General features: G+C 46.7%; 1 protein-coding gene across 6 annotated transcripts in view; it reads left to right on the top strand.

Moving 5' to 3' along the window:
• Positions 1–24,688, top strand: part of RALY (RALY heterogeneous nuclear ribonucleoprotein) — a 73,016-nt gene that overhangs the window by 42,734 nt on the left and 5,594 nt on the right. For 2 of the 6 annotated variants that reach the window (XM_019733841.2, XM_019733864.2), the window contains 3 exons: positions 22,386–22,650; positions 23,747–23,819; positions 24,008–24,055. In XM_019733841.2, the coding sequence (XP_019589400.1) occupies positions 22,395–22,650; positions 23,747–23,819; positions 24,008–24,055 (377 nt within the window). In that variant the 5' untranslated portion in view covers positions 22,386–22,394. Of the gene's footprint in view, positions 1–8,928; positions 8,987–22,385; positions 22,651–23,746; positions 23,820–24,007; positions 24,056–24,688 lie in introns of all 6 variants that reach the window. The other 4 variants (XM_074318357.1, XM_019733869.2, XM_019733851.2 and 1 more) reach the window with 3 other exon arrangements.

Here is a 24,688-nt window from a genome sequence, read left to right as displayed (position 1 = left end):
GGCTTTTCATTTTCTGCATGCTGCCTCTCTCTAGTGTCCAGCAAAAGGGACTCAAGTTGTGCCCACATGACTGAGCTAGTTTTCAATGGTCTTCTGCCATCCGCCCTGACTTAGCCTTTTATTTGTGTTTTTGTCATGTGAGTTTATTGTGTTATTTTGGCCAGTATCTTTGAACTACCACCTTTGTAAAGACAACACATGGCTACATTGTACACTCTTGTGCATGCTATTGCCACACTTGAACCGGCAGCCTTCTCTTAACCTCCAGTCTATATCCAGACTTGCCTTTGAACTCTGACCTCAGTCTTATCTCTGGAGAAGCAGTGTAGAAGGAACAATATAGAAAAGATGTATCTGGATTTGAATCCCACTTGTAGCACATGTTGGGACAGAGTAATCTTGCGTAAGTGACTTGACCTCTGGGAGCAATTTTCTCATCTGTAGAATGGAATGTTAATCCCTGCTTGATGGGGTCGTTGGCAAGAGTATTTAAGGTGTTCCACATGTACACCTCAAGCATCCTATAAAGAGAAATTTACCCCAAGGCCCATCCTGAATGCCCTCTCCCTTTTCCCTAATTTTCTAATAGCTAATACTGCTTGGGTGGGTTTCTATGTGCTAGGCTCTGCGCTAATTGCTTTAAAAAAAGTACTCATTACTGCATGTGAACCTATAGTTATCTCAAAATAAAAATTAAAAAAGCTCTGATCTCATGTTTTCTATATTTGTATTATTCTTGCTGTATGTAGATATTAGGTTGGTGCAAAAGTAATTGCGGTTTTTGCATTTTTTAACCTTTTAAACCGCGATTACTTTTGCACCACCCTAATAGATGCCAGGTTAGGATTCAGTAGATACTGAAGTTCCAATTGTTGTATTTTTTAGCCATGTACATTTGGACAAGGCCGTTGACCTCACCAGAGCCCTAAATTTCCATTCCATAACCATTTGAAAACCTGACTTGCTTACCTGCTTGCCTTGGAAAATGTTCCTTTCTTGATGACAGAGCAGCAGCAGCTGGGATGGCCCTTGGTGCCTGGGAGCCATTAGATCAAGAATTGGCAACTCCTCACAAATCAAATCAAAAGATTCCAGGGGTAGGAGCCTGGGGGTAGTGTTGATGATAACTGTGCTTGGATTATGTTCTAGGGATAAGGGGGATTGCAAACTCCATTGAATGGAAGGACCAGCAATGCACAGCCACCCTTGTTTTTTGCCTGGGTATAAAAACCAATGTCCAGCATGGCTGTGGGGGCCCAGAGCCTACCTCTGCTATTCAGGATATCAGCTTCTGGCCCTGTGCCAGCCCCTGGACAAAGTTGCTGTAGTGTGGTAGTAAGGGCCAGTCTCTGGAGGTGCACAGATGTGTTCACATCCCTGCTTGCCAGCTAGTAATTGTGTTCCTTAGGCTAATTCTTATTTTACCTCTCAGAGCCTCACTTTCCCTGTCTGTAGAATAGTGCTGTTGATACCAACTTTTGGGGTTGTTGTGAAGATTCGAAATACCTTCGGTAAATAGGTGTGGCACAATACCTGATACTTAGTTGGGTGAATGGCAAGTTGATTTGTTGCTGTCATCCCTTTGAAGACCAGTATCCTTAGGAGGTGGCATTAAAGTCTGGGCTGTTCTGATTCTCTGACCACCTCTCCATATCCCCCTCGAGAAATGCCCTGGACCCTCCTTTCCTTCCTCAAGTTCAGGCCCCAGAAATGTTGGGTGAGGAGGAGCCTCCCAGGCCAGTCTCTGTCTCACTAAGTGGCATATCTGAGTAAGCAGGATTGTTACATAGCAGACATACAGGGCTAGGGCAGGTAGCTCAGGCTGCAGCGGATGAGCAAAAGGCTTCTCTCTGTTCCCAATAAATTGGTCCTTGGGGACCCTAGCTTTGAAATTCTAATTGACACAGGAAGGAAAAGATTCATTAGGCTCTGGACTCATTAAAATGCTCTGCTGCTCACCTACGATTTATTCTTGGCACTTCATCAGGAGGAATTAAAGCAACGGGATAGGAGGCTGCTGACAGGCAGAGGCTGATGTCCCTGGTGCTGCTTGTGGGATGGGGACGTCGGGTCTCATACTATGGAGCAGACAGCTGTCTTCAGAAGCTCCTCACCCCTAGGACTTAGCAGGAGTCTAAGTCTCATATACTGGCAGTCTGAAAGGACCTTTTGGGGACATTTGTAGAGATAACTTGTTTATGGGTGGTCTAAAGGACTGGGGTTTGCGAGTCACTGAACACAGTCGTAATGGAGCTGGCATTAGAATCAGTCAGGCCTCTGACTTCCAGGCTGGGAATCTTCCCCTGCATCACCTTTGGATTTCCAGATCCAGTATTTCATTCACCTTCAACGGATGCTTTTGACACATTCCGTGTGCCAGGATTCTGTGATAAACAAAAGAGATATGGAAGGAGAGGCAATACCTGACCCAGTATTAGGGAAGATTAGAAAGGCCTCCAACTCTGAGGGATAAATAGGAATTAGCTCGGCAAAGAAGCCGATGAGGAGTGTTCAGGGCTGAGCGACCAGTGCCTACAAAGGCCCAGCGATTATAGGAATGGAAAGTCGAGTGTTGCTAAAGTAGAATTGAGGAAGAGTTGAGAAGTTAAGATGAGTCAAATCTGTGAGGTTTGGTCCACTTTCTTTGTGGTTATAAGAACCCTAGACCTTGGGGTTCTAGGGATTAGGAGTCCTGGGTTCTGGATAAGTTTCTGCTACCAATATGTTAGTCATCATTTAGGTAACATTTATTTACCATCGTTTAGGTGTGCCATACTGGACATTGGGGTACAAAGGATGCATAAGATGTATAAAGTCCCCTGCCTCGGAGATAGGTCAGTTTAATGAGGCAAACAAACTGATAAACAACTGTAATAAATCAAAGAAATAATTACCTCTCTGGAGGAAGTCAGGGTTGAGCTATATGTTACTGTCAGTATTTTCTCTGGGCTTTGATGGTCTCACCTGTCAAGTGGTGATACCACTGTCCTGTAGCTCATGAGCTGATGGGTAGACAGCTTTGTAATAACTGGTATTTGTGTGGCATTTTGTGGGTTGTAAAAACACTTTTCCATCATTCATTAATTGAATATTAACTACAATCTTACTACCTAGGACATTTCCCCCCAATTTCCAGATGAGGGAAATAAGACTCAAAGAGGTTGAGGCTTATTCATGGTTTTAGAGCTTTGATTAACAAAAGCTAGGATTGTAAATGTGAATCCTGTGTTCTCTTGCAGTATAGTGGATCCGAACAGATTTTGAAAAGTAGAAAGATGGCAGCCTCTCTGTCCCTTACTGGAGTGGCAGATTTCTCTCTCCCTTTACTAGAAACAGTAAAGAATGTATCCAGTGTGAGAAAAGCAGACTGAAGTTAGCCTGGGAGAAAGAAAGGGAGCTTATTTCAAGTCGTCCTCAGGTTGGACTCGGAACTTTGAAGACCAGGAGCCTCAGTGCTGTCAGCTCCTGCTAATCCACCTCATGCCATTTCTAGAGTGGTCTCAACCATTATGTCATTGGCTGCAATAGCAACTTGGGGGATAGACAGAAGCTGCTTTACAGATGAGTAAATTGAGGTCCACAGAAATGAAGCAATTTGCCCAGAGTCACTGAATTATTCATGCCAGAACCAGGACCGCTGACACCAGACAGGTGCTACGTCATAGAATGTAGGCCCCTTTGACGCAGTTCACATCACACAATTCTTGAATATACCCTGTGAGGCAGAGACTTTGCTGTACAAGAGCAAAGGCTCTGATTAGGCTCACACATCTTGGTACGGTGCCTTCCTTAAGGGCAGGGACTTCTCTTATTTCTTTCTCTGTCCCCGGCCAGGGCCTGGTTCCAAGAATGTTTTGCTGTTTGTGAGGGAGCAAAAGGCCACAGCAGTGTGGATCACGAGGGTGATCCCAGGCAGGGCTAGACGGTGAGCGGAGAGCCCTGCCTCTCTCTGCTGCTCTTTCTGTGCCTGGGCTCCTGCCAAGGTATTTTCCATCCCAGAACAAAGTGAAGCTTGTCCACCTTGTTCTCATTTCCCATCACCTCCCCCTACTCCCCTCCACCATCCACACACATACTTGTTGGTCTCCTGGATAGATTTTACACAACAGCTTCTAGGACCTGCTGGCCCAAGGCATGTTGTTCCAAGATGAGGTTAAGGAGTCTCGCCCCACTGCCAATCTGGCACCTCCTCTATCCAGCTCCGGCCCTCTCTGCTGTTTTTACTCCTGAATCCTTCAGCGGCTTGTCTGCTTGGTGTGACTCTGACAAACAGCCTAAAGAGTACTCATACTGAGAAATCGACTTGTTTCCTGTTTATTCAAAGTCCTAACTGGAAAATTTTCAGGCGCACTATTTGAGGGGGGTGACTGAGATAAGGGCAGTTGACTTCCATGATGGGAAGCCTGCAAGAAACTTAAGTACCTTATAAACTGTGAAAGGAAATACGAACATTTATTCAAAATGTTTCAAACGCCCCTCATATTCACATCTTTATACATTACAGAGCTCTTTCATGCCTGTTCGTGCCTTTGAGTCTTAGAGAACTTTATGAGGGAAGCAGTGTGAGGATTATTATGCCCACCGGACAGTTGAGACCAGGGAAGGTTAGTTATCATCTGATAATCGTGGTGGCAGAACTGCAAGCAGAAGCAAGGTGTGGCCAGGATAAGTAGTCCTGGGTTTGAAATTTGGTGCTCACCACTTCCTAGCTGCATCACCTCGGGCAAGTTACTTAGCCTCTCCGAGCCTCAGTTTCTTTCTCTATTCATAGGATAACAATATTCTTATGGTTGTCTAAGGATTAAATAATGCAATGTAGGGAAAATGGTGGCACAGTACTGAACAAGTATTAGGAGCTCAGTAACTATTGGTTTCCCCCTCAGTGCTTTAAATGTCTTATATTCTGAATCTTTGAAAATGAGTACTCTCACTAAAGTAAAATGAATTACGTAGAGTAAGTTCCCATTAGCCATATTACTTAAGTGCCTCACTAGGTTAAGAGAACTGCATTAGTGGGAAATGGGTGCTCCAGGCACTGGCTAAGTACTTCTGATACAAATCACAGTGGGTTAGAGCTGAGAGGGACCGTAGCGATCTGTTCCAGTGTGTCTTCCTCAGAGGAGATGTTAATAATCTGGGGAAAGTCAAATCGAATAATGCAAAGTACGTTTCTTTACCTCTGACTTCTTGGAGCCTTTATTGTGCACGTGACTCGGGGATGGTGCAGGGGGAATAGAGTACGCCAAGTTTCCTGTTTTTCCTTGACCGTGGAGCTCCTTTCCTGAGGAACTCGCATTAACATCGTGAGGAGCACAGGTCTTCACGAAAGAGTTCATGCCACACTGATCTGGTCCACTTCCTCCAGTTTTTGGATGAGGCAACTAAGATCTGTCACCAAGTTTATAGAGCCAGTTCATGGTAGAACTAAGTCTAAAGTTCAGGGTGCTTAAACCCTCCCCCCCCCAGGGCCACACCACTATCTGCACTCCACCATCCTTCCTATTCTAGCCAGGAAAATAAAATTACAGAGGATTCTGCAAACCACTAATCAGAGAGCATTGTTAGCGCATCAAGCTTTCTGTTTTGATGTGTTTATCCCAGCAAACAGGAAAATGAGGAAAAAACAGGCTTAATGGCCACCAAATGTTTCCAAACAGTTGAAGAACCATGGGTTTGGCAGTTAGCTCAGCGTCTGGAAAGGTGCCTCTAACCCACACAGTTAGTTGTAAGTCTGTTCTTGCCTTAAGAGGTTTCAGTTGCTTCCAGGGGCTCATCCGAGAGGCCCACAGTGCAGTTCCCAATGGGGAACGCTGACGCCAGTAACTAGGGAACAGTCCAGAGACGGGTCTGAAGAGAATGTGTCACATTTTTGCTGCTCCATCGCCATCTCCGCCACGGAATTCAGTGGGTAGGAATGTGCTGCTGGATTTCTCTCCAGACCCTGGCAGAGGGAGTTTTCCTTGGCATTTGGTGGGGACTATGCATTTTCCTAAGCCTTCTAGTTCAGATCTAGTAAAAATATCACCCTTACATTTGCAAAGTTGTACGGTACACTTTTTTTTTTAGTTTATTGGGGTGAAAATTGTCAATAGACTTTTCAAAACACATCTGATACTCAGAACAATCCTGTGACATAGAGGTTGTCTTCCACATGTGAAGATGCTAAGCCTCAGAGAAGGGGTGGTGATTTGTGGAAGGTCTGATAGCATGTGAGCGATATGTTCATTGTTGTATTACGAATGCCAGTGCAAGGCTGACGTAGTAGTGCCTCAGATATTTATGAGCTGAAAAATTAGTACATTCTCAGGAATGAACTTCAGATTTTTGAACTCTTTCTCCAGTGTTCTTTCCATGAAGCCGGCATGATGGGGCTCAGTGGTTAGCCTCCTCTCAGGGTCACCAGATAATTCAGAGAGGGAGGGCTGGTTTCCCTTGCTGTGTTGATGACTGACAAGGATGGGGCTTTCTAGCCTTTGCTGTTCTCTGCTTGCTAAGGGCCTCGTACATCTTCGGCACCACACCCTCAGAGCCCAGATTCAGCAGTTTCTGAGCTGCAGACGCAACCTCTCCGTTGAGCTTTTGCTCCCTGTAGTCTGCTGAACAGAGACACTCGTGGTCTCCAGCTTCTCGCTCTGTGCTGCCTTTGTTTCCTCTCATCACTGTCTTGCTGTCCTTCGGTCTTATTGATGGATGAGGAGCTTGGGCTCATCTCATGCACACTAACGATACAGTTCACTTTTAAGGAGTTGCCATGTGAGGAACATTGAGAAACCATTGACTGAAACTGCCCGCCTAGGATTCTTTGCCCTATTTGTTAGCAGAAAGTTACTGAGCAGAAAGTTACTGGTTGCCAGGGCAGCGCTGGAGGCTGGGGTTGCAAAGATTAATAAAAGAGTCTCTGCCTTCAAGGAGTTAAGAGTCTAATGGAGAGACGGGTGTGTGACTAAAAAAGTGCTGCACATGTTGCTGCGGCAGAGTCTGTAGAGGGCATGGGGTCCAGAGGAGGGGGTGACTGTGCCTGAGGGAGGGGAAAAGCTTTCCTGAAGCGCTTCCGTCAGGGCACCACATGGGTGGATTTGTTCTCAGGAAACTTCTGGCCCCAGCCTCCTTCACTCAGTCAGACACTGGTTGCAGTCCTGCTTTATGATACAACAGTCTCTGTCTTATTGGTATGAGTGTGATATTTGGAGCCATCTATTACTTGGGGTCAATAGTAATATTTTCATTTAGAAAATTCCTGAATGCTTAACTTGCTGATACATTATGTCATTGAATTCTAACAACAACCTTGTGGGGAAGGCACTGCAATATTCCCGTTTCACAAATGAGAAAACTAGGCACATGCAGATTAAGTCCGTTAGCCAGGATCATACAGTTGATCCACGGCAGATCTGGGATTTGAACCGAGGTAGTCATTCGAAAAGGGCCTCAGGAAGAGCCATTGTGACCTTGATACAATTCTTAGCTCAAAGAATTAACGTAAGAATGAGAAGTAAAATACTTAGCACTGCATCTACCATATAATAAGCAATTAATAAATCATAATGATTATTTATTGTATTGCAAGACAGCCTTTCTTAAAGGCCAGGGTGGATTGGGCCCCTGCAAAAATACCTCCTTCCCTTTTCTCCCGTTTCTCCTGGCTTTGTTACCTGAACAGCCTTCCTTTTTGTTTCTTAAGAAAACGTGGATGGGAAGGGTACGGGGCAGGGTACCTGGTTTTCAGCAGATACTCTCTGAGCACCTACTCTGGGCCGGGGCCTATCCTGAAAGGTGGGGTGGTGGGTGCCGAGATGAAATAGACTGTGGTCCCTGCCACCCAGGAGTTCAGGCGGTTTAGGAGGGGAGGTGACACAGAAACAGGTCATTTTAATACAGTGTCTTCAGGTGGAGCTTAGGCAGCACATCAGACCCCATTGCCCGCGGCTCGTACCACAACTAGCAGGGCAAGAATGACTTGCTATTATATTAATTGTTGAAATAATCATCCTATTAATATCCCTGTCATCATTAAAGCAGCTGTTATTAATGTAGAAAGTAGTAATACCTCAGAGAAGGTCAGCAGCTACTCAGAGGAGACTTTTAACATGCTCAATTGGAAAAACCTATTTTATTTTTCTGGGGGGAGGTAGTGGCGTTCCTAAACTGCCGGTAGGGCTGTGTGAGTCTTTGGCTTGAGGAACGTACTGTGGGGAAGGATTTATGTCCCTCAGGCGTCCCCCCTGGCAACCCAATGTGCTCCTTAGCTATCACATACTTTATAGCTTCTTGTAGCCAGGCACATTTTTTATATGGCAGAATGAGCAAGAAGACGGAGGTAGCTTTCTGAGGAGGACATCTGCCAGGAGAGGCAGGGGCTGTGCCAGGGCAGCAAGGCTTCGGAAGTGTGTGTGTTATTGCATGAGGTACCTCCACTTCATTGATCCGTGAACATTTTTGGTGCTCCTGCCATGTGCCTAGCCATGTTCTAAGGGATGTGAGAAATACCCCAAAAGTTGTGTGGTGCTTGGTAAGAGAAGCCTAACACAGGACCTGAAATGAAGTCGACGCAGACAGGATGCTTTGATCAGGGCTTGACTTGTATGGTTCACTTTTAAGAGTTCTCACTGTTCTTAATGAGTGCCTCCTCACTGAGCACCGTCCTGCATGTGACACAGGAGTGGCTCATGGCTCCCACAAAGTCCAGGCTCTTCAGTGGCCCACAGGCCCTTTCTGATTTGGCCTCTGCCAGGTTCTCTGCTGTCATCTCCTGTAACGTCCAGTCTTACAAACCTGTACTCCAGCCCAAACCACAGTACATATTATTATTCCCTAAATAGGGAAGTTCTGTTCCAGCTTCCGCAACTTTGCTCATGCTGTTTCCTCTTTCCTAAATGTTCTCTCTCTCATCTGTGTGCGGCCTAACTACAACTCATCCCTCTGGACAAGATCAGAACTTGATGAATCTCCTCTGACTCGCTTCTCTCCCTTCTCTCCTGTCCCTTTGGTAAGTGCCATGCCTCTGCGTTCCCAAGTGCTCCTGTCATAGCCCTTCTCAAGATGAAACATAGGTTCTGTTTTTCCTGAGATGGACTGTGAATTCCTCTGGGGCCGGGATTATATTAGGTTGGTGCAAAAGTAATCGTGGTTTAAAAGGTTAAAAATAATTGCAGAAACCGTAGTTGCTTTTGCACCAACCTCATACTTTGTTCCTGTCTATACCTTGTACAGTGTCTGACAGCGATAGGTGCTGAGTAAATGAATTTTTGATAAATTATTAAATAAAATTTTCAGCACATTATTCCTCTGCTTAGGGATCTACAAGAACTTGTTTGTGGCATTCAAAAACTCTGTAGCCTCAAAGACTAGTAAACACAGGAGACTGTTATTTTCACAGATATGTAAGAACAACAGTGAGGATTTGCTTTTCCTTACTGATCAACATCCGTACCTCCGCACAATGTGAGGTTGCCATGAGAGTGGCATTCACTGGCGATAGCAGTGTGAAGTGGTGCAGCACTTTGGAAAAGCAATTAGGCAGTGTATTTCAAGAGCCATAAAAATGTTCATACATTTTGACACAGTAATTTCACTTCTTGGAATCTGTCCTAAGGAAATAATCCAAAATATAGAATAAACTTTCCCTTGGATGCTATTATTTGTAATAGTGAGAAATTGGAAGAAGCCTAAATGACCACCTAAACTTATGACCGGTGTCTGAGCAGCTCCCCGAAAGGGTTTGCCTGAGCCATGCAATGCCCTATCCCCTTACCTGCCATGTATAGAGTAGCCCAAGAAAAGGTGGTTTCAAACTTGAGTCTGTACTATGGAGTCTGATACCCAGCCCTTCAGGAAGAACCCAGTTCATATTGACTTGCTCACTGTGACCTTGGGCAACTGACTATCTCTCTGCACTAGGGTTAGCCATCTATAAAATGAGTGTGACTTATATAACCCCCCAGGATTGTTGTATATGGATTTGGTAGCCTTGGCTCATGAAGGGGTTTGTAAGCCACATTAAAGGAGCGGGACTTGATTCTTGGTTGTGGGAAGCCACTGAAGGGTCTTAAACAGGACGTGGCAGGGACACTCTGGCTCGATCACTCAAGAGGCAGATGCTTGGTAATATTGGTGGAGTTAATGTTGTTACCAGAGAGACAAAGACAGAGTGGGTATGACTCGGGGGTCATTCTCAGTGGTCCCCTTTGGGCCAAAATATGGCATTGTGGGATGATGCTTGGAGGCCTAAGTTACATTTCGATCAGAGCCCTGGAGAGAGGTCAGCTTTCTTCCCTTCTCCTGTCTGAATGTGGGAAATTAAATATATATACATATATATGCCAATGCATATGCTTTCTGCAGGATCAAGCTCTTGTGCACTGTGAGGAGTGGCATTCGGTGTTTTCAAGCAGAATGATTGTTGTAATGAGGAGAATATTGATTCCACATGAAAGGATTTTAATCAACTGCCCTTACACCTGAGGGGCACAGTGCTTGGCTGCAGTGCCAAGTTGTACACCATCCACGCCCTGCTTCCAGAGGACAGCTTCCTGCCCAGGTGCTTCTATCAAGGAAGGCCTGCAGCAGCTGTCTGTTCTGGGGGTACTCCCGTGCACATCTATGGAGCACATCCCAGAGAACAGTGCGCTCCCATATATTACCTCCTGGGACTCTCACAGCAACCTGCACTGCCGGTGGGAGGGCAGGGATTTTGATCCCCATTTCACAGACAGGGAGCCTGGAACGTTAGAGAAGTAAAGTGCCTTCCTAAGTTCACACAGCTAGTAGAGGTGGGATTTAGGACCCAGGGCCCCACAGGCAAAGCAGGGATCCAAAGCTAGGAATACGCTATTGTTATTTTAACTTGAGGCCTGTCGTGGGAGGGGTTAGGGCTCCCTCTCTGTGTTCCTCAAAGAGTCCCTTATTTCCTCTAGGAAAACGGTGACACATGCACTACCAGGTACGGACTTAAGAGTATCCACAGAACGTGGAGTTTCCACCTGAGGTACAGAACAGTGAGCAAGCGGAAGTTTCTTAGACTGTCAGCCCCTGAGGCCCTGTTGCCCAGAAGGGGAGCCCAGTGTGCCTTCTGGGTCCTCAAGGCACAAAGAGGCTTTTCTGGAAACCTTCACTCAGGCTTCTTTCTGCCCCCTTCTCAAGTTGTATTCTCTGGGGGCTGCTTTACTCTAGATCTATCTATCTATCTATCTATCTATCTATCTATCTATCTATCATCATCATCTATCTATCTATCATCTATCTGTCTATCCATCCATCATCTGTCTATCTATGTATCTATCTATCTGTCTGTCTATCATCTATCCATCCATCTATCCATCATCTATCTGTCTATCTCTTAATGAGTGTCTACTTCTGTGATTCATTTTATGTTGGTGACACACTTGAAAAGACTTGGTTGCATCCACAGTGATAATTTTCTTTCCTTGACCACAATTCAACTCTAGGTTAATGTAACAGAACTCACCACATTCCCTTTCATACTCACAAAATAAAGTTCTTTCAGGTTCCAACAATAATAATAGTAGCCGCAGTAGCTAATATTTTTTTCATATTTTCTAGCGTGCCAGACACTGTTCTAAACACATGAATGAAGTTACTTTATCCTCCAGCAACCCTAGGGATGTGTACTGCTGTCCCCATTTTACAGGGGAGACAATTGAAACAGGAACTTAAGGACTTCCCAAAGGACATGTCATGCAGCTAGTTCAGTGGCAGAATGAAGGCAGTTTGGCTTCGAAGGTTACTCTCTTGGCCATATTACATGGCCTCTCACATGGGAGTGAACATTCAGGCTTTGGCTCCTGCTTGATGGCAGGCACCTGTTTACAGCAGCAGGTTGTACTTCTCTCTATACCACATCATATGACCCACTCCGCTCTGGGTTGTGCTGAAAGATAGCACCTTATAAGCTTCGTTAGAACGAAAAGAAGTTTAATACAGCGATGTGTTGGGCCATGCACCGGGAAGATTCAAGGGCACCATTGTGTCTTGGCACACAGGTTAAGAGCTACTCATTTGCCAGCCAGTCACTTTCTTGGGTGTCCAGTGGCATTCAGGAATGAATCTGATGTCCATCTTGCTCCCAAGAAACTCCTTAGAAGGAGAGAGGCTACTATGTAAACAGCCCTGATACAAGACTGAAAATTAGAAATACCAAAAAGAAAGGTTCTAACATGCCTCGCCTGCTGACGGGTTTCCTCAAATCTTCTACGTGAAGAGAGCGGGTCCAGGAGTCCCAGACTCCTCGGGAATATACCTTCTCCTCAGACCCCCAGGCCTCAGGAAGGCTGTTCCGTCCCTAGTGAGCCGAGGTCATCTTCCCTTGCAGGATATAGCATGACCTAGAGCAGAGGACCAAGAGAAACCACCTCCTGAAGTCCTTAGTGGCAAATCCTTGAACCTGGCCTTGAGTACATGGCCTGATTACCTTCTTCTCTTTCCTGAGGGAAGCGGAAAGGGAAAAGATTAGGTTAGTTTTTGTAAATTAGTCTAACACCAAAGATTAAAAGAAGTCAGGCTAAAGGATTTGAAATACATGAAATAAACTCTATTCTTTTTTGCTTTGTTTGGTTTTTGTAGAGGCTGATGGGATGAGTGAGTCGCTTAGAGCTGTGCTACTCGAAATGTAGCCTGTTGAATGATACCCGTTCACAAACTGTTGTTGGTTTGTGATGAGTATATAAATTGAGAGGAAGTGCTTAGAAACTTTTAGAGTAATTTGACATTTCTATTGTGTTTTACAGATGTGTTTGTCCATAATCGTAAGTTTAAAAAGCAAAACAAAATAAACAAAAACCTGGTTCTTCACCACAGATAGTTTTGAGAAGTACTGGCTTATTTAGTGTGACAAAGTAAAAAAGAGCCTTGTCTGTAAAATGAGATTAATAATACCTCGAATTGTTGTTTTTGGAATTACTTGATGATAAATAATATTTTGGAATACTTAATATGGGCCTGCCATTGTGCATTGTACGTGTATTGTCTTGTTTAATCCTCACCACAACTCTGAAAAATAAGTTTTGTTATCATCCCCATTTTTCTGAGACTTGGATGGGTTAAGGGACTTACGAGAAGTTGAATCTGTACTAAGTGTGGAGGTGGAATTCGCATGGGAGTTGGACTCTTAACTCTTATGCCATGTTCTGTGTAAAGAGCCTGGCATACAGTAGGGCTCCCAGTCACTCCGCTTTCTCTACTACCGGTCTGGAGACCTGCTTTCTCACTCCATCACTGACCCTAACTTATTTTGTGACCTTGGACAAGTCACTTCTTTAGACCTTAATGATCTCATCTCCCCTCAGTGGCAGTGGATCCTCCTTTTACTCATCTTTGGTGCCCCAGCATTTAGCTGGACAGGGCGTGGCATGTAATGGGTATTGAGGGCTGCCGTAATTGATTACACTAGGTAATCTCTAGGAGTCCTTTCACTCTCTCCTTTCTGTGAACATCCGAGGTACTTCATCCTCTTCTCCCTCCCACCTACTCCACCTGGCACATAACCTTATTTGCTTATGTCTGTCTGGCTCAGGCAGTCTTGATTCTGGATACTTGGAGTCATCCCACGCGGTGCCCATGGTTTTACTCGTTCGTGAAATGTGTGTAGGCTAAACTCACCAGGGATAACACAAGCAAAGGGTGGAAGGGGCTGGCTCACAACGTCAGAAACGTGCTCTTACTCCATTCTTATCCATGGGGCCTGGGCCTAGGGCAGCCCTCCTGGCAGCCCTGCCAGGCTTGAGTAATGGCTGCAGCCTGGAGCCGGGTTTTCCAGGAGCTTCATCGGGGTCTCCAGTAATTGGAACATGGCACCTTCTGACTGGTAATGGATGGCAGAACAAGAGGGGCATTTGTCACTGCCCGACTTGCCTGTGGGAAAGAGGCTCATAAGTCACAGCTGACAAACCCTTTGATGACTTTTAAACTTCATTTACAGAAAAGAATAGCTATAATCAACCAACAGCAAGTAGTGACTAATCTTGCCACATTATCACTGTGAGGAGCCAGGCCAGTGGAGCACAGGAAGGGGGAGGGCGCCATCTCCCAGGCTCACAGCAAGTGCTTATTGGCTCTTGAAGCGGATGGAGTCTATGCCCTCAGCAAGGCCCCAGGAGTTTATGCCCAAAGGATTAGAAAGTGTTAGAAGCTGACCTCCTGGAAGGCACAGGGCATGCGTAGCATGAGGCCACTCTGGGCCAAGGTTACAAGCACCAGCTCTGGTCTCATACAGACTAGTCCCAGCTCAGCCATTTTCTGGCTTGTGTAGAACTAAAGCTCCAACCCTTAGTTTCCTCGTGTGAAAGGGGCACAATACATACCATCACCTACCTAATAGCAGAAGACTTATTGCAGTTACTGCCACAGAAGTAAATGTTGGTAATGATTATTACGATCACACATTTAACCCTGGAACAGCCCTTTGTCGTCACGTGCTCCAAAACCCAAGGTCATGTAGCACATCAGCAGCAAAGCCTAGACCAGGGGTGTCCAAACTGCGGCCTGCAATCCATTTTTTATTGGCCCGCAGCAAATTCCAAAAATATATTTAGTTTACTTAAATAATACGTACTTCACCTCGAGTGAGTGGCCCGGCTGTTTGTGTATTTTACCACATAAGGCCCTTGGTAAAAAACGTTGAAAAAAGTTTGGACACCCCTAGCCTAGACCGTTCTTCCTGTTGGAGGGCCCAAGGGGTCAGTAGGAGGAATCTAGCAAAGTGGGAAGAGCACAGGCTTTAGAACCAGACAAGCTTGGGCTCCTTTTATCCGAGTCATGCCACTTAATGTAACTGTGGGCAAATTATTTAAGCTCTCTCTCAGCCTCAGTTTCTTCATCTGTAGAGTGAAGAGGATACTATTTATTTCTTGTTAGGTTGTGATCAGGGTTATATGAAATTATGCCTGTAAAGCTTCCAGCGCAGTGCCTGGCATAAAATTGCCATATATTAGGTTGTGTGTTCCTTTTTTTGTTCTCCCTTAAGACAAGGACTGGTATGCAGCTATCAGGGAAGAGGAAACAGCACTGAAGAAATAACTCCTATTTCAATAAACTTTTGTTTCCAGCCCTATCCTGCATGTACTTGCAAGAGGAGGGGCAGATGGGGCTGCAAAGAGGAGAAAGGGGTATGTTGTTCTGTGCATTGTTCCTGCAGTTCCTCCTGCCCGGCAGAGCGTCTCCCCTGTCGCCACCTCATGGAAATTCATCTTAAACAGGCTCTCTTTGTAAAGCCTTCTGTGGTGCTCTTTCCCCTTCTTTGATCTCCCAGGCTGTTTTGCTTTGGGTTGCTTTAGGGGCAGTGGACTCCAGCCCAGGGCTAATGTGCTTTGTGGCCATGGTGAATGTCCCTTGCTGGACTAGGAGTTTCTTGAGATCAGATACCAGACCAATTACTTGATGAATGAATGAACGATTCATTTGTTGATTAATACCAGGCCCATAGCTGGCCCAGTGAGTATCTGGATATTTATAATTACGATTGAATTGGGGAGGTAGGTGTTTGTATGGCTTCTTTGGCAAAAATAGATTGATAATCATTTGTAGGTCCCTAACTCTAACTTAGTATTGGGGATCGCAGGCCAAAAGTTGCACCTACCCACTCCTTGTTGCCTTTCCCCCCTCGCTATAAGGGCAGCTTGTCACAAATGCTAAGCCTCAGCCTAAGGCCACCCTCAAGGGTACAGTTAGGGTGCCAGGTACAGGGAAGGTCAAGTGCATAGCTGGGGAGAGAGGACTGAGACCCCAGCTCTGCCTTCTGTTTCTGCTGTGTGTGGGGTCTCCCGTCTGGGTCTCTCAGATGCTGATACCGGCGTTACAATAGGACTAGAGACCTAACGGCGTAGCTGAGGGCTGAGTCCGTGGAACTCCTCCCAGCCTGTGCTCTTTCCTCTTCCACTCCCAAACATGTCTCATTTGACAGGCATGGGGAGGGAGCATCTTTATGAAGTTTCTAGGTTTGGCTCCAAATTCCTAGGACAAGGGAGAGAGCATGCGTAGGCCCTCTCCCCGGCTCCCTTATTCTCAGCTGAGGTGTGGAGCATTGGGAGACCACACAAGTAAAGAAAATTAGGGCTAGAATGTGGAGGATACAGAGTGCTAGGAGAGATTAATGTGTTTCCAAAAGGCATAGGGCATAGGGCATTTGAGTTTCTTATGTAAGTACCTACTAGTCCCAGCTATTATACTGGGCACTTTACACACATTTTCTCTAATCCTTACCTTAATCCTGGGAGGTTAGTATAATTCTTGTCTTGTAGTTGAGGCATCTGAGGCCCATTGAGGTTAAGGGACATCTCATAAGTGGTAAGGCTGGGATGGAACTGAGTCCTGTCTGACTCCAGAGCCTGTGCTGTTTCTGCCATTGCATGTGCATTTTCCCTTTGTTACTAGGAAACAGTCAAGAAGCAGGTTCCTGGGGAGAGGGCTTTCTTGAAAAGCAAGTAAAGGACAAAGCCCGTGAACAGTGTTTCCAGCATCTCCATGGTGCCAGCACAGAGGAGAATACTTAAATGTTTGTTGAATGACTGGAGGGGATACGAGTTGGCAATAATAGAAATAGGTATAGTCCCCTGTTCCTTCATAGTATGTTACAGATGTAACAGAACACTTTCATATTGTTTAGTCGATTTGATTTTTATATCATATCTGAAAGGTAATCAGGAAAACAATTATTTCTGTTTTCAGAATAAGGCTGATAAGGCTGAGAAAAATCACATGACTTGTTTCAGGTCACATGACTAACAGAAGAGCCAAGGCCAAGATCCCTGGACCTGTCACCTGTACCTCTACACTCCTACCCATTCCAGGGGTCCTCAGTGTTCAGAGTGCTGGGAGCTGCGGTTTCTCCCGGGAGTGGGAACGGTTAGGAGCTAAAGAGCGCTCCTTGGGAAATAGTCCTGTCTGGCCAGTAATCATTTGGGCAGTGCTAATAAGCTGGGGCCTGGCGAGTGTAATGAGATTAATAGATGTTCTGTCATCCCTGGTCTTGTGGTAACCAGGAGCTTCTGGACCAAGGAGGCCCTGGGCACTGATGAGCCTCATTGCTTGGCTTTCTTCAGAAATAGCTTCCTCCTCACTGGTAGTTTCCTTTAACACCACCCAAAGGTCCCGGGGTTACCAGAGGGCTGGCCACAGGCTAGTGTGACCCTAATCCCCCTGCCAGAGAATAAGGCCAGAAGTGTCCAGCAGGACTGGCCCGGGGGCCGAGAGGGGAGGGGATCAGGACCAAGAGCAGCAGCGCCTCTCTTGAAATGAGCGTCTTAAGAAGAGATCCACTGCTGGGGAGGAATTGCAGAGCTGGAGGAGTGGGTGTTCTGATGGCTGAGTGCCTCAGAATTCAGGCTATGAAGACGACATTTGATCCTGGTAGGCAGGATTGGGAGGGCTTGAAGGGAGACGTGGCAGAACCAGAGGCTTAGGACAGTTGTTGAAGACAGTGGCATGGAGAGTGTGGAACAAGCAGCCTGGATTCAAGTCCTCTAGCTACTTTCTTCACTAGCTGAGTAAATAAGGCACTTATCTTTGCTGATCTCAGCTTTTTCTTCTATCAAATGGGACTAACAATGTCAGGATCAAAGCTATAAACTGGCTTTGTTCACTAAAATCCTGTGCAAATGTGAGGCATCTTAGTAGAAAAGGGGAAAGAGTCAGGACCAAGGATTGGGTGTGACTGGCTCAGGGCGACACATTCTCACCATGGGAATCAGTACCCAGGGCATCTCTGTGCATAGGTTTTTGGAGTCAAACAGACCTGGGTTCTGATTCTATTAATCAGTTATTTTGCCTCTCTCAGCCTCTGTGTCCCTATCTAAAATACCTCCTCACAGGGCTATTGTGAGGGTTACATAAGGTGAGGTATATAAAGTCTCTGACTGTCATTGGCACTCAGTAATTAGAGGCTATTCTTACTGGGATGGCCCTCTGGAGGTCTCGTTTACTTCAAGTTCAGGGGTAGAGGTGCCTTTTAAGGGCTTTTCTGCCTTTACAAAGCCCTGTCACTTCCCCATGTTCAGGCTTGGCTCTTGTCTTCCAAAACAGTTTCCATCTGAAATGTTTCAACTGGGAAAAATGATTTGTTTTTGCCAAATTTCTTCTGTTCTCATTAGCCTGGAGAAGTGAGTCCCATCCCTTTGCGTTGTAAATTGCATTTCAAAGCCTGTGTCCCTGGTAGGTTTTAATTAGCTTAAGGGCCCAGCTTTTATGCAGCAATTGTTTCTCCAGCCAGGAAAGGTGAAGATACTTACTTGGGAACCAGTCCCTGGTTTTCTCAAAGGTAGCATATGTAGGCTGCCCCCTCCCAGCTCCTCATTGTCCTAGGGGCGTGTCTCTTAACCAGCTGTCATGCAGGGAGGCCTGTGGGGTCTCTGCTCCCGCTCCCCATACAAGAACGCAGGATATGGTGAGGCCAAAAAGGAACACCCACGGAGCCATAGGTAGGGGAGTCATACCACTATATTCTCTCTGGCGGCACTATACTCTCACTGGAGGCTGGATCCACACTGTCCGCAAACCGCCTTCCACGCTTGCCAGCCCAGCCGCCATCTTCTTGCTAGCCCCCATTCTTTCTCTCTTCTCTCTCTCTCCCTCTCCTCTACTAGCGTAGCCACAGCAGTTATATTAGTGGCCAATGGCTCACTGGTTACAGCTGACGGCCAACTAGCCACAGCTGATGGCCATGCAATCACAGTTGATGGCCATTTACTACCTGAGCCAGCACCTGTCTATGTGAGGCCGAGAGCCTGGAAACTACTTTCTGGGGCTCTGCCCCCACACCAGCCCAAAAGGAAAAATGGAATATAAGGACCCTAGACCTCGAGTCAGAGGACCCATGAGGTTCTTGTCCCTGCTACTCCCTGGACAAGTTCATTCCCCTCTGTTCCTCAGGGAGGGGGGGCATATAAGCTCCATGCCCACTAAGGTCCCTGCTAATCTGACATTGCAGCAATCTCTGGGAATAAGTCTGGCTCCCTCACCCCTTCCCTACCTCCCCCTCCCCACCACTGCCACCAAGAACAATCCCTCTACCCACCTCTCCTTATCTCATTGCTAAGCTTGGGCCCTCTTGGGGCTGCAGACACCTTGCTCTCAATTACACAGCTAATTTGTGAGGCAGAGCTTAGCCCAGGGGGGAAAATAGCTTATCAAGTCAAGCAGCGTCTGCTGAATAGGATGTCAATATTTTCTAGAGCTCCCACTCTAAGCTAGGGGGAAGCCTGGGAGAGCAGAAAAGAATTCCGTGGGAAGGATTGAGTTGGGGATGGTTGGTCTGTGGAGTGGGGTGTTTGGCTCAGAGACCAGAAAATAGCGCCTGGGACCTCAGCCCCCATGGCCTTCCCCTACTTAAGGCAGGGCCACGGCTAGCCCGTCTCACCACTTCTTGGGACATTAGCCTCACTCTTCCTCCCTAGCATTTATTGAGCACTTACTGGGCCCCAGGTTTTGTCAGGCCTATCTCTAACACTTGCAAGGCAGAGCAAGAGTACAGGAGGAGGCCCATGTACCATGTGTCTAAATATTTGAAAGTTATAAGTGAAACTAACAAATTATGTTCATAACCACTTGGAAGACCATGTATGAATTTAGAATTCTTGACTCTTTGGGATTCTGCACCTGAATCTAGCAGTTCTGGGAGACCTAGTTTGGGCTTGCTGCCTTTCTATTCCCACCCCCAGCTCCATCCCTCCCTGTGAGGAGCTTCATGGACATCTGTGTAGACACTTGAGCTTTTCCACACCCCACAGATATCCATCCCCGTTGGCTTAGGATGTACACACAGCAGAAGCATAGCCTGCCTCCAAGGAGTGTGCAGGCCGTGAAGGCGGGTTGGAGGCTGTTTAGACGGGGGAGGACAGGGGTTGGGTGCCTGGGACATCCTTCAGCTGGACATTTCTCCTCGGCTCTGCAGATTTCTTACCTAGAGCAGCCACATGCATACACTTCCCAAGTCTCTTCTCTGCAGAGCAGATAACTGACCTTCGTGTGATAGGGCTCTGGCTGCCTCTCCATGGTATCGTTCAGATTGAACTCCAGGTTGACCTTGGCCCTCATATAGAATGGGCCCATAAATGGCAGTGTTCATAGAACAGAAAAGTTCAACTAGACAGAGTAATTATTAGATCTTGTAAAGAGCTTCATAGTTTGCAAAGCCCTTTTATGTACATTGTCCAAACCCCAGGTGATGAGAAAAAAGACTGGGTAGGACCAAAGCCAAAGGACTTTGCCCACCAGCCAAGGAGTGAGTGCTGATCCCACTATAGTACCAAGCACAAGTGCTCAGCAGATGCTTCCTGCTCAGTGGTATTACAGGCCCTTAGCAGAGGTCTTAGGGGACCCACCAACTGTCATGTCCCTCCACCAGATCGGTGGCAGAGCCAGCAGTCATCAGCAGATCTCTGAACTGGAATCCCCGTCTCCTCTTTATATCTTGGTCCACACCCCAGGCCTGGTTGGTTCCCTCAGCCAAGGCAGGTAGCATCTCCCTGGACCAAAACTTCATGGCTTTGAGCTGAAGCAACCAGGAGAGAGTTATCTGATGCCCATGGGGGAGCCCCACAAACTTCTTGTATATACCCATGGATGGACAGGGAATTAACTTTTGAGTGGCTTGTCATCCAGGTAGGAGAGGGGTTGTCAGAGAGAACGGAGGAATGGGGAGCCCAAGGGAACCCAAAAATACTGATCATTTCTTACTGTATATGGACAGTGTATTTGGTGTTTTCATGTGTAATCTCTTTTGTGTCCCTCACTGCTTAATAAATGTTGATGATTGGACACAAAGGCAAACTAACAAAAACGAGTCTCTCCCTTCCGGGCCAGTTCTAAAGCTGGCACCAGCCCCATCATCAGTAGCAATACCCATTCAGCCCAGCCCCCTTTCTTTAGGATGGTGCGTACTTGACCCCACTATATCCGTGGAGCCTGCTGCAAAGCCCACCCTACAAGCGGGTTCTTACCCAGAATAATGTTCTGGTCCAGCCTGTGTTCCCTTGCAAACACTGCCATCTGCTGATCAGAACGTGCCAGCTTCCAGGCTGGCAGAATTGTGGAGAAAAGTCTCTTACCCTAGTGGGACAAAAGATACAGATTTTCCAGCTTATACTTAGCTCTTCTCTATTTCACTAAAAAGAAAACCCTTTTGCCTCAACATATTAGGTAAATAGGCAGGTATTTACAGTTAGCCTAAGCTGATGAGAGTTTTATACATACCGCTTGGGGTCTTTAGTACCTTCTGAAATAGCTCTAGCGTTGGGTATTGAGATAGGAGTGCTTCAAAAGGGAGTTGCAACTAATGAGCAAAAGACAGGGCCAGGAAGTATAAACATTAGGCCTTTCCTGTTGAAATCCAGCCTCCTTTTCCCTTTGGAAAGGGAAAATCGAGCCTCCTTTTCCCTCCCTCTGGAGCCTGTGCCCACATGTAACCTATCCACAGAGGTGGGTAGGAAAGACTTACACAGCTCTTTGGGGTAAAAGTGTAAAGCGCAAAGAGTAGGTCCGGTATCATCTTTAAGCAAAAAGAACAAAATTTGAATGAGTAAGTATAAAAATAGGTAACTCTAAAACTTAAGTTATTTAAAAATAATTCTCAGATAAATATGCTGACTTACTGTAGTATTTAAATTGGCTTTAGCTCTGGGAAGGAGAGTGATAAATTTGAATGAAATGGGCTTTAGGGACTAACTGACCTGGGTTTGAGTGCCCATTCCTGGCAAGTTAATGAACTCATTGAAGTCTGTTTCTGGTAAAAAATGAATGATCATAATAATAATACTCATGGGATCTTGGGATTATTCAATATTGCATGCCACCCTTAGCCTACACTGAGTGTTCAGTGAGGCTTATTTTCAAAATGGTGGGTACCAATAAAGATAGCCATCGCTAGGTCTACTCCTGGCTCAGACTGAGCAATTTTCATAATATGGTATTATTCTAGAGCAAGCATTACTTGCAACTACCATGTGACTCTTTTTTGCCATGGTTCTATATTAAAGGAACAGAAGAAAAGCTGTGGAAGGTCTTCAAATTTAGATGCCGCGTTGGGAAACATTTGAGACGAGCATTAAAAATGGAGTGGGTTTAAAATAATTGGAGTCAAGCGGACCAGGGTTCAAATCCCAGGCTTGCCATCCACTAGCATTGTGACCTCTGAATGTACATTCTCTCCCTTGTAAAATGTCCTGGTTCTGCTTGTAATTTCAGTACCAAATGAGGGAACATATGAAAAACATCTGGCACGATCTCAGCAGCCAGTAAGATGAGCAAAAATGGGGAGCTGGCTGCTGTAGGGGGTGTGTGTAGGAAGACACAACGCAGTCCAGGTTGGCTAGGCTGTGGGCCGTGCGCAGCTTTTAATCCCGACCTGTGGACACAGCCTCACAGTCGCTCTTTGTGTTCAGGTGGCCACCATGTCCTTGAAGATTCAGACAAGCAACGTAACCAACAAGAATGACCCCAAGTCCATCAACTCTCGGGTCTTCATCGGAAACCTCAACACAGCTGTGGTGAAGAAGTCAGATGTGGAGACCATCTTTTCCAAGTACGGCCGTGTGGCCGGCTGTTCTGTGCACAAGGGCTATGCCTTTGTCCAGTATGCCAACGAGCGCCATGCCCGGGCAGCTGTGCTGGGAGAGAATGGGCGGGTGCTGGCCGGGCAGACCCTGGGTAAGTGCCTCTCCACAGCTCTGCTCTTCGTACTCTCCTGAGCAGGCACTTCGCTCTTCAGCTCCCCTCCCTCTGAGTCCCTTTTCTGTTTCCCCCACCGCTACCTGTCTGAGATGTTATAACTTAAAATAGTTATAAATTATATTTAAGTTATAAATTAAGTAGTTACAAGTCAGTGCCTGTGGGGGAGAATTTTAGAAGCTTCTGGAAAATACTTCTGTCCCTGCTTTCACAGTGACTCTTAATGACAAGCCTATGGTTCCAGTTGAAATGCAGATTCCCCAGAGAAAGGAAACAAAGTGGACTAGCAGTCTATTACATTGGTCTCCAGGTGGCTTAGGTTAGAGCCCTTTCTGAGAGCCAGGAGGAGGGGCTGGGAACACAAGGTGAAGCAAGCAGGTGCCCTTGGCTTTGGTGTTTTATACATGTCATGTGGCTAGGCTGGTGGCCTGCCTTGGAGCATGTACAGTGTTTGTGTATGTGCACTTACTTCTGAGAAGGGATATCTGTATATGTGGTAGTGGATGTAACTAAACTTGTGGAGAATAAGGGTACATATACCTTGGTACGTACATGTGTAGTGTGTGTATGTGTCATAATCTATTTGTGTAAGCAGATATGCATATATTCGTTTACCAAATATCATGTGCTAAGTACCGCTCGAGGCATAAAGATGTTTGTGTGAATGGTATTGGCTCATTTGCATATGGGCAGTTAAGTATGTGACGTCGGAACCAAGTCTGAGTGTACTTGAGAGTATACGTTCTCTGTGTGTGTGACCTTATTACCTGGCTATGTGAGCTTGTGTGTGAGGGCCTGTTGTCTGTGGTTTACGAGTATACTTCAGAATGCATGTGTGGGAGTGAGGTCTGCGCGCGTGCACGCGTGTCTGAATGGATATGCCTGTAAACAGGCACGGCCGTGTAATGTGCAGGTATGTGTCTCGTGTGAAGACTGCTGTTGGCCGTAGGAGTAAAGAAAGTCCATGCGTGCATCGTGTAAGTAGATAAAGTGCTGCACACGTGCCGACGGTGATACGTGTGTGGGCACCCTGCTGTCCTGCCGGCGTTTGACTCTGCCTCCTTCCTCCACACAGACATCAACATGGCTGGCGAGCCCAAGCCCAACAGACCCAAGGGGCTAAAGAGAGCGGCCTCTGCCATTTACAGGTGGGGCGCTCTGTCTTGTCTGTCTCTGTCTGGGTGGGGTCAGTCCCTCTTTCCACAGAGGAAGTAAACACTGGTGGTGACAGTGTGCTGAGCCTAGAACTTGGGGAGGCATTTGGAGATGAGGGCCTGTGGAGAGTGGGCTGAGCGGCTGTCCCTAAGCCCCGGCCCTCTCCCCTTTGTTTCCCCAGTGGCTACAGCTTTGACTATGATTACTACCGGGACGACTTCTACGACAGGTGAGCAGGGGAGGGGCGTGCCCAGGCATGAAACAGCCAAGCTGGAAGGGTCCTGAGAGATTGGTGGTGCAGCCCACTCAGCAATCGGACTGGGAACCTAAGCCCAGAGGTGCAGACAGGCACCTGCCCAAGGCTGCGTTACAAATTGGTGGCAGAGCTGGGACTAGGGTCCACATCTGCAGGTGCCAGGCTAGAGCTCCCCCACCCCATAGTGTCTCCCACTCTGACTGCCCTTCCACCTCCTAATCCTGGGGTGAGACTCAATGGGACTGGACAGCCACGGGACACATAAACGTAGCAAGTTGGAAGACAAAACAGGGTACAGCGCTGGGTTCAGGGAGTTTGAGCCCTCATGCTTCTGCCGTCCCTTCTTCTTACCTCTCTGAGGTGCCCAGCCGGCTGGAAGGAATCTCAGAGCTCAGTCTGAGTCACTTGGTCTTATATTTATAGCCAAGAGGCCAGCAGCTCTTTAGAGGTTTAAATTAGTCCCTAGTGGGCTGTGGCCCACCCTCCATCCCCGAGCTGACGCAGATCCCAGCCTTGAAGCTGTGGGCTCCACTCCATGGCTCCAGCCACATTCTTGAGTGAAAATTGTGGTGGCAGCTGCCTAAAAGTTCTCCCTGCTTCCCTCCC

The sequence above is a fragment of the Rhinolophus sinicus genome, linkage group LG13 (assembly GCF_036562045.2).
Source record: "Rhinolophus sinicus isolate RSC01 linkage group LG13, ASM3656204v1, whole genome shotgun sequence".
Classification (NCBI taxonomy): domain Eukaryota; kingdom Metazoa; phylum Chordata; class Mammalia; order Chiroptera; family Rhinolophidae; genus Rhinolophus; species Rhinolophus sinicus.
Note: the sequence above shows the minus strand (reverse complement) of the source record. Positions and strands in the feature narration are given on the sequence as shown.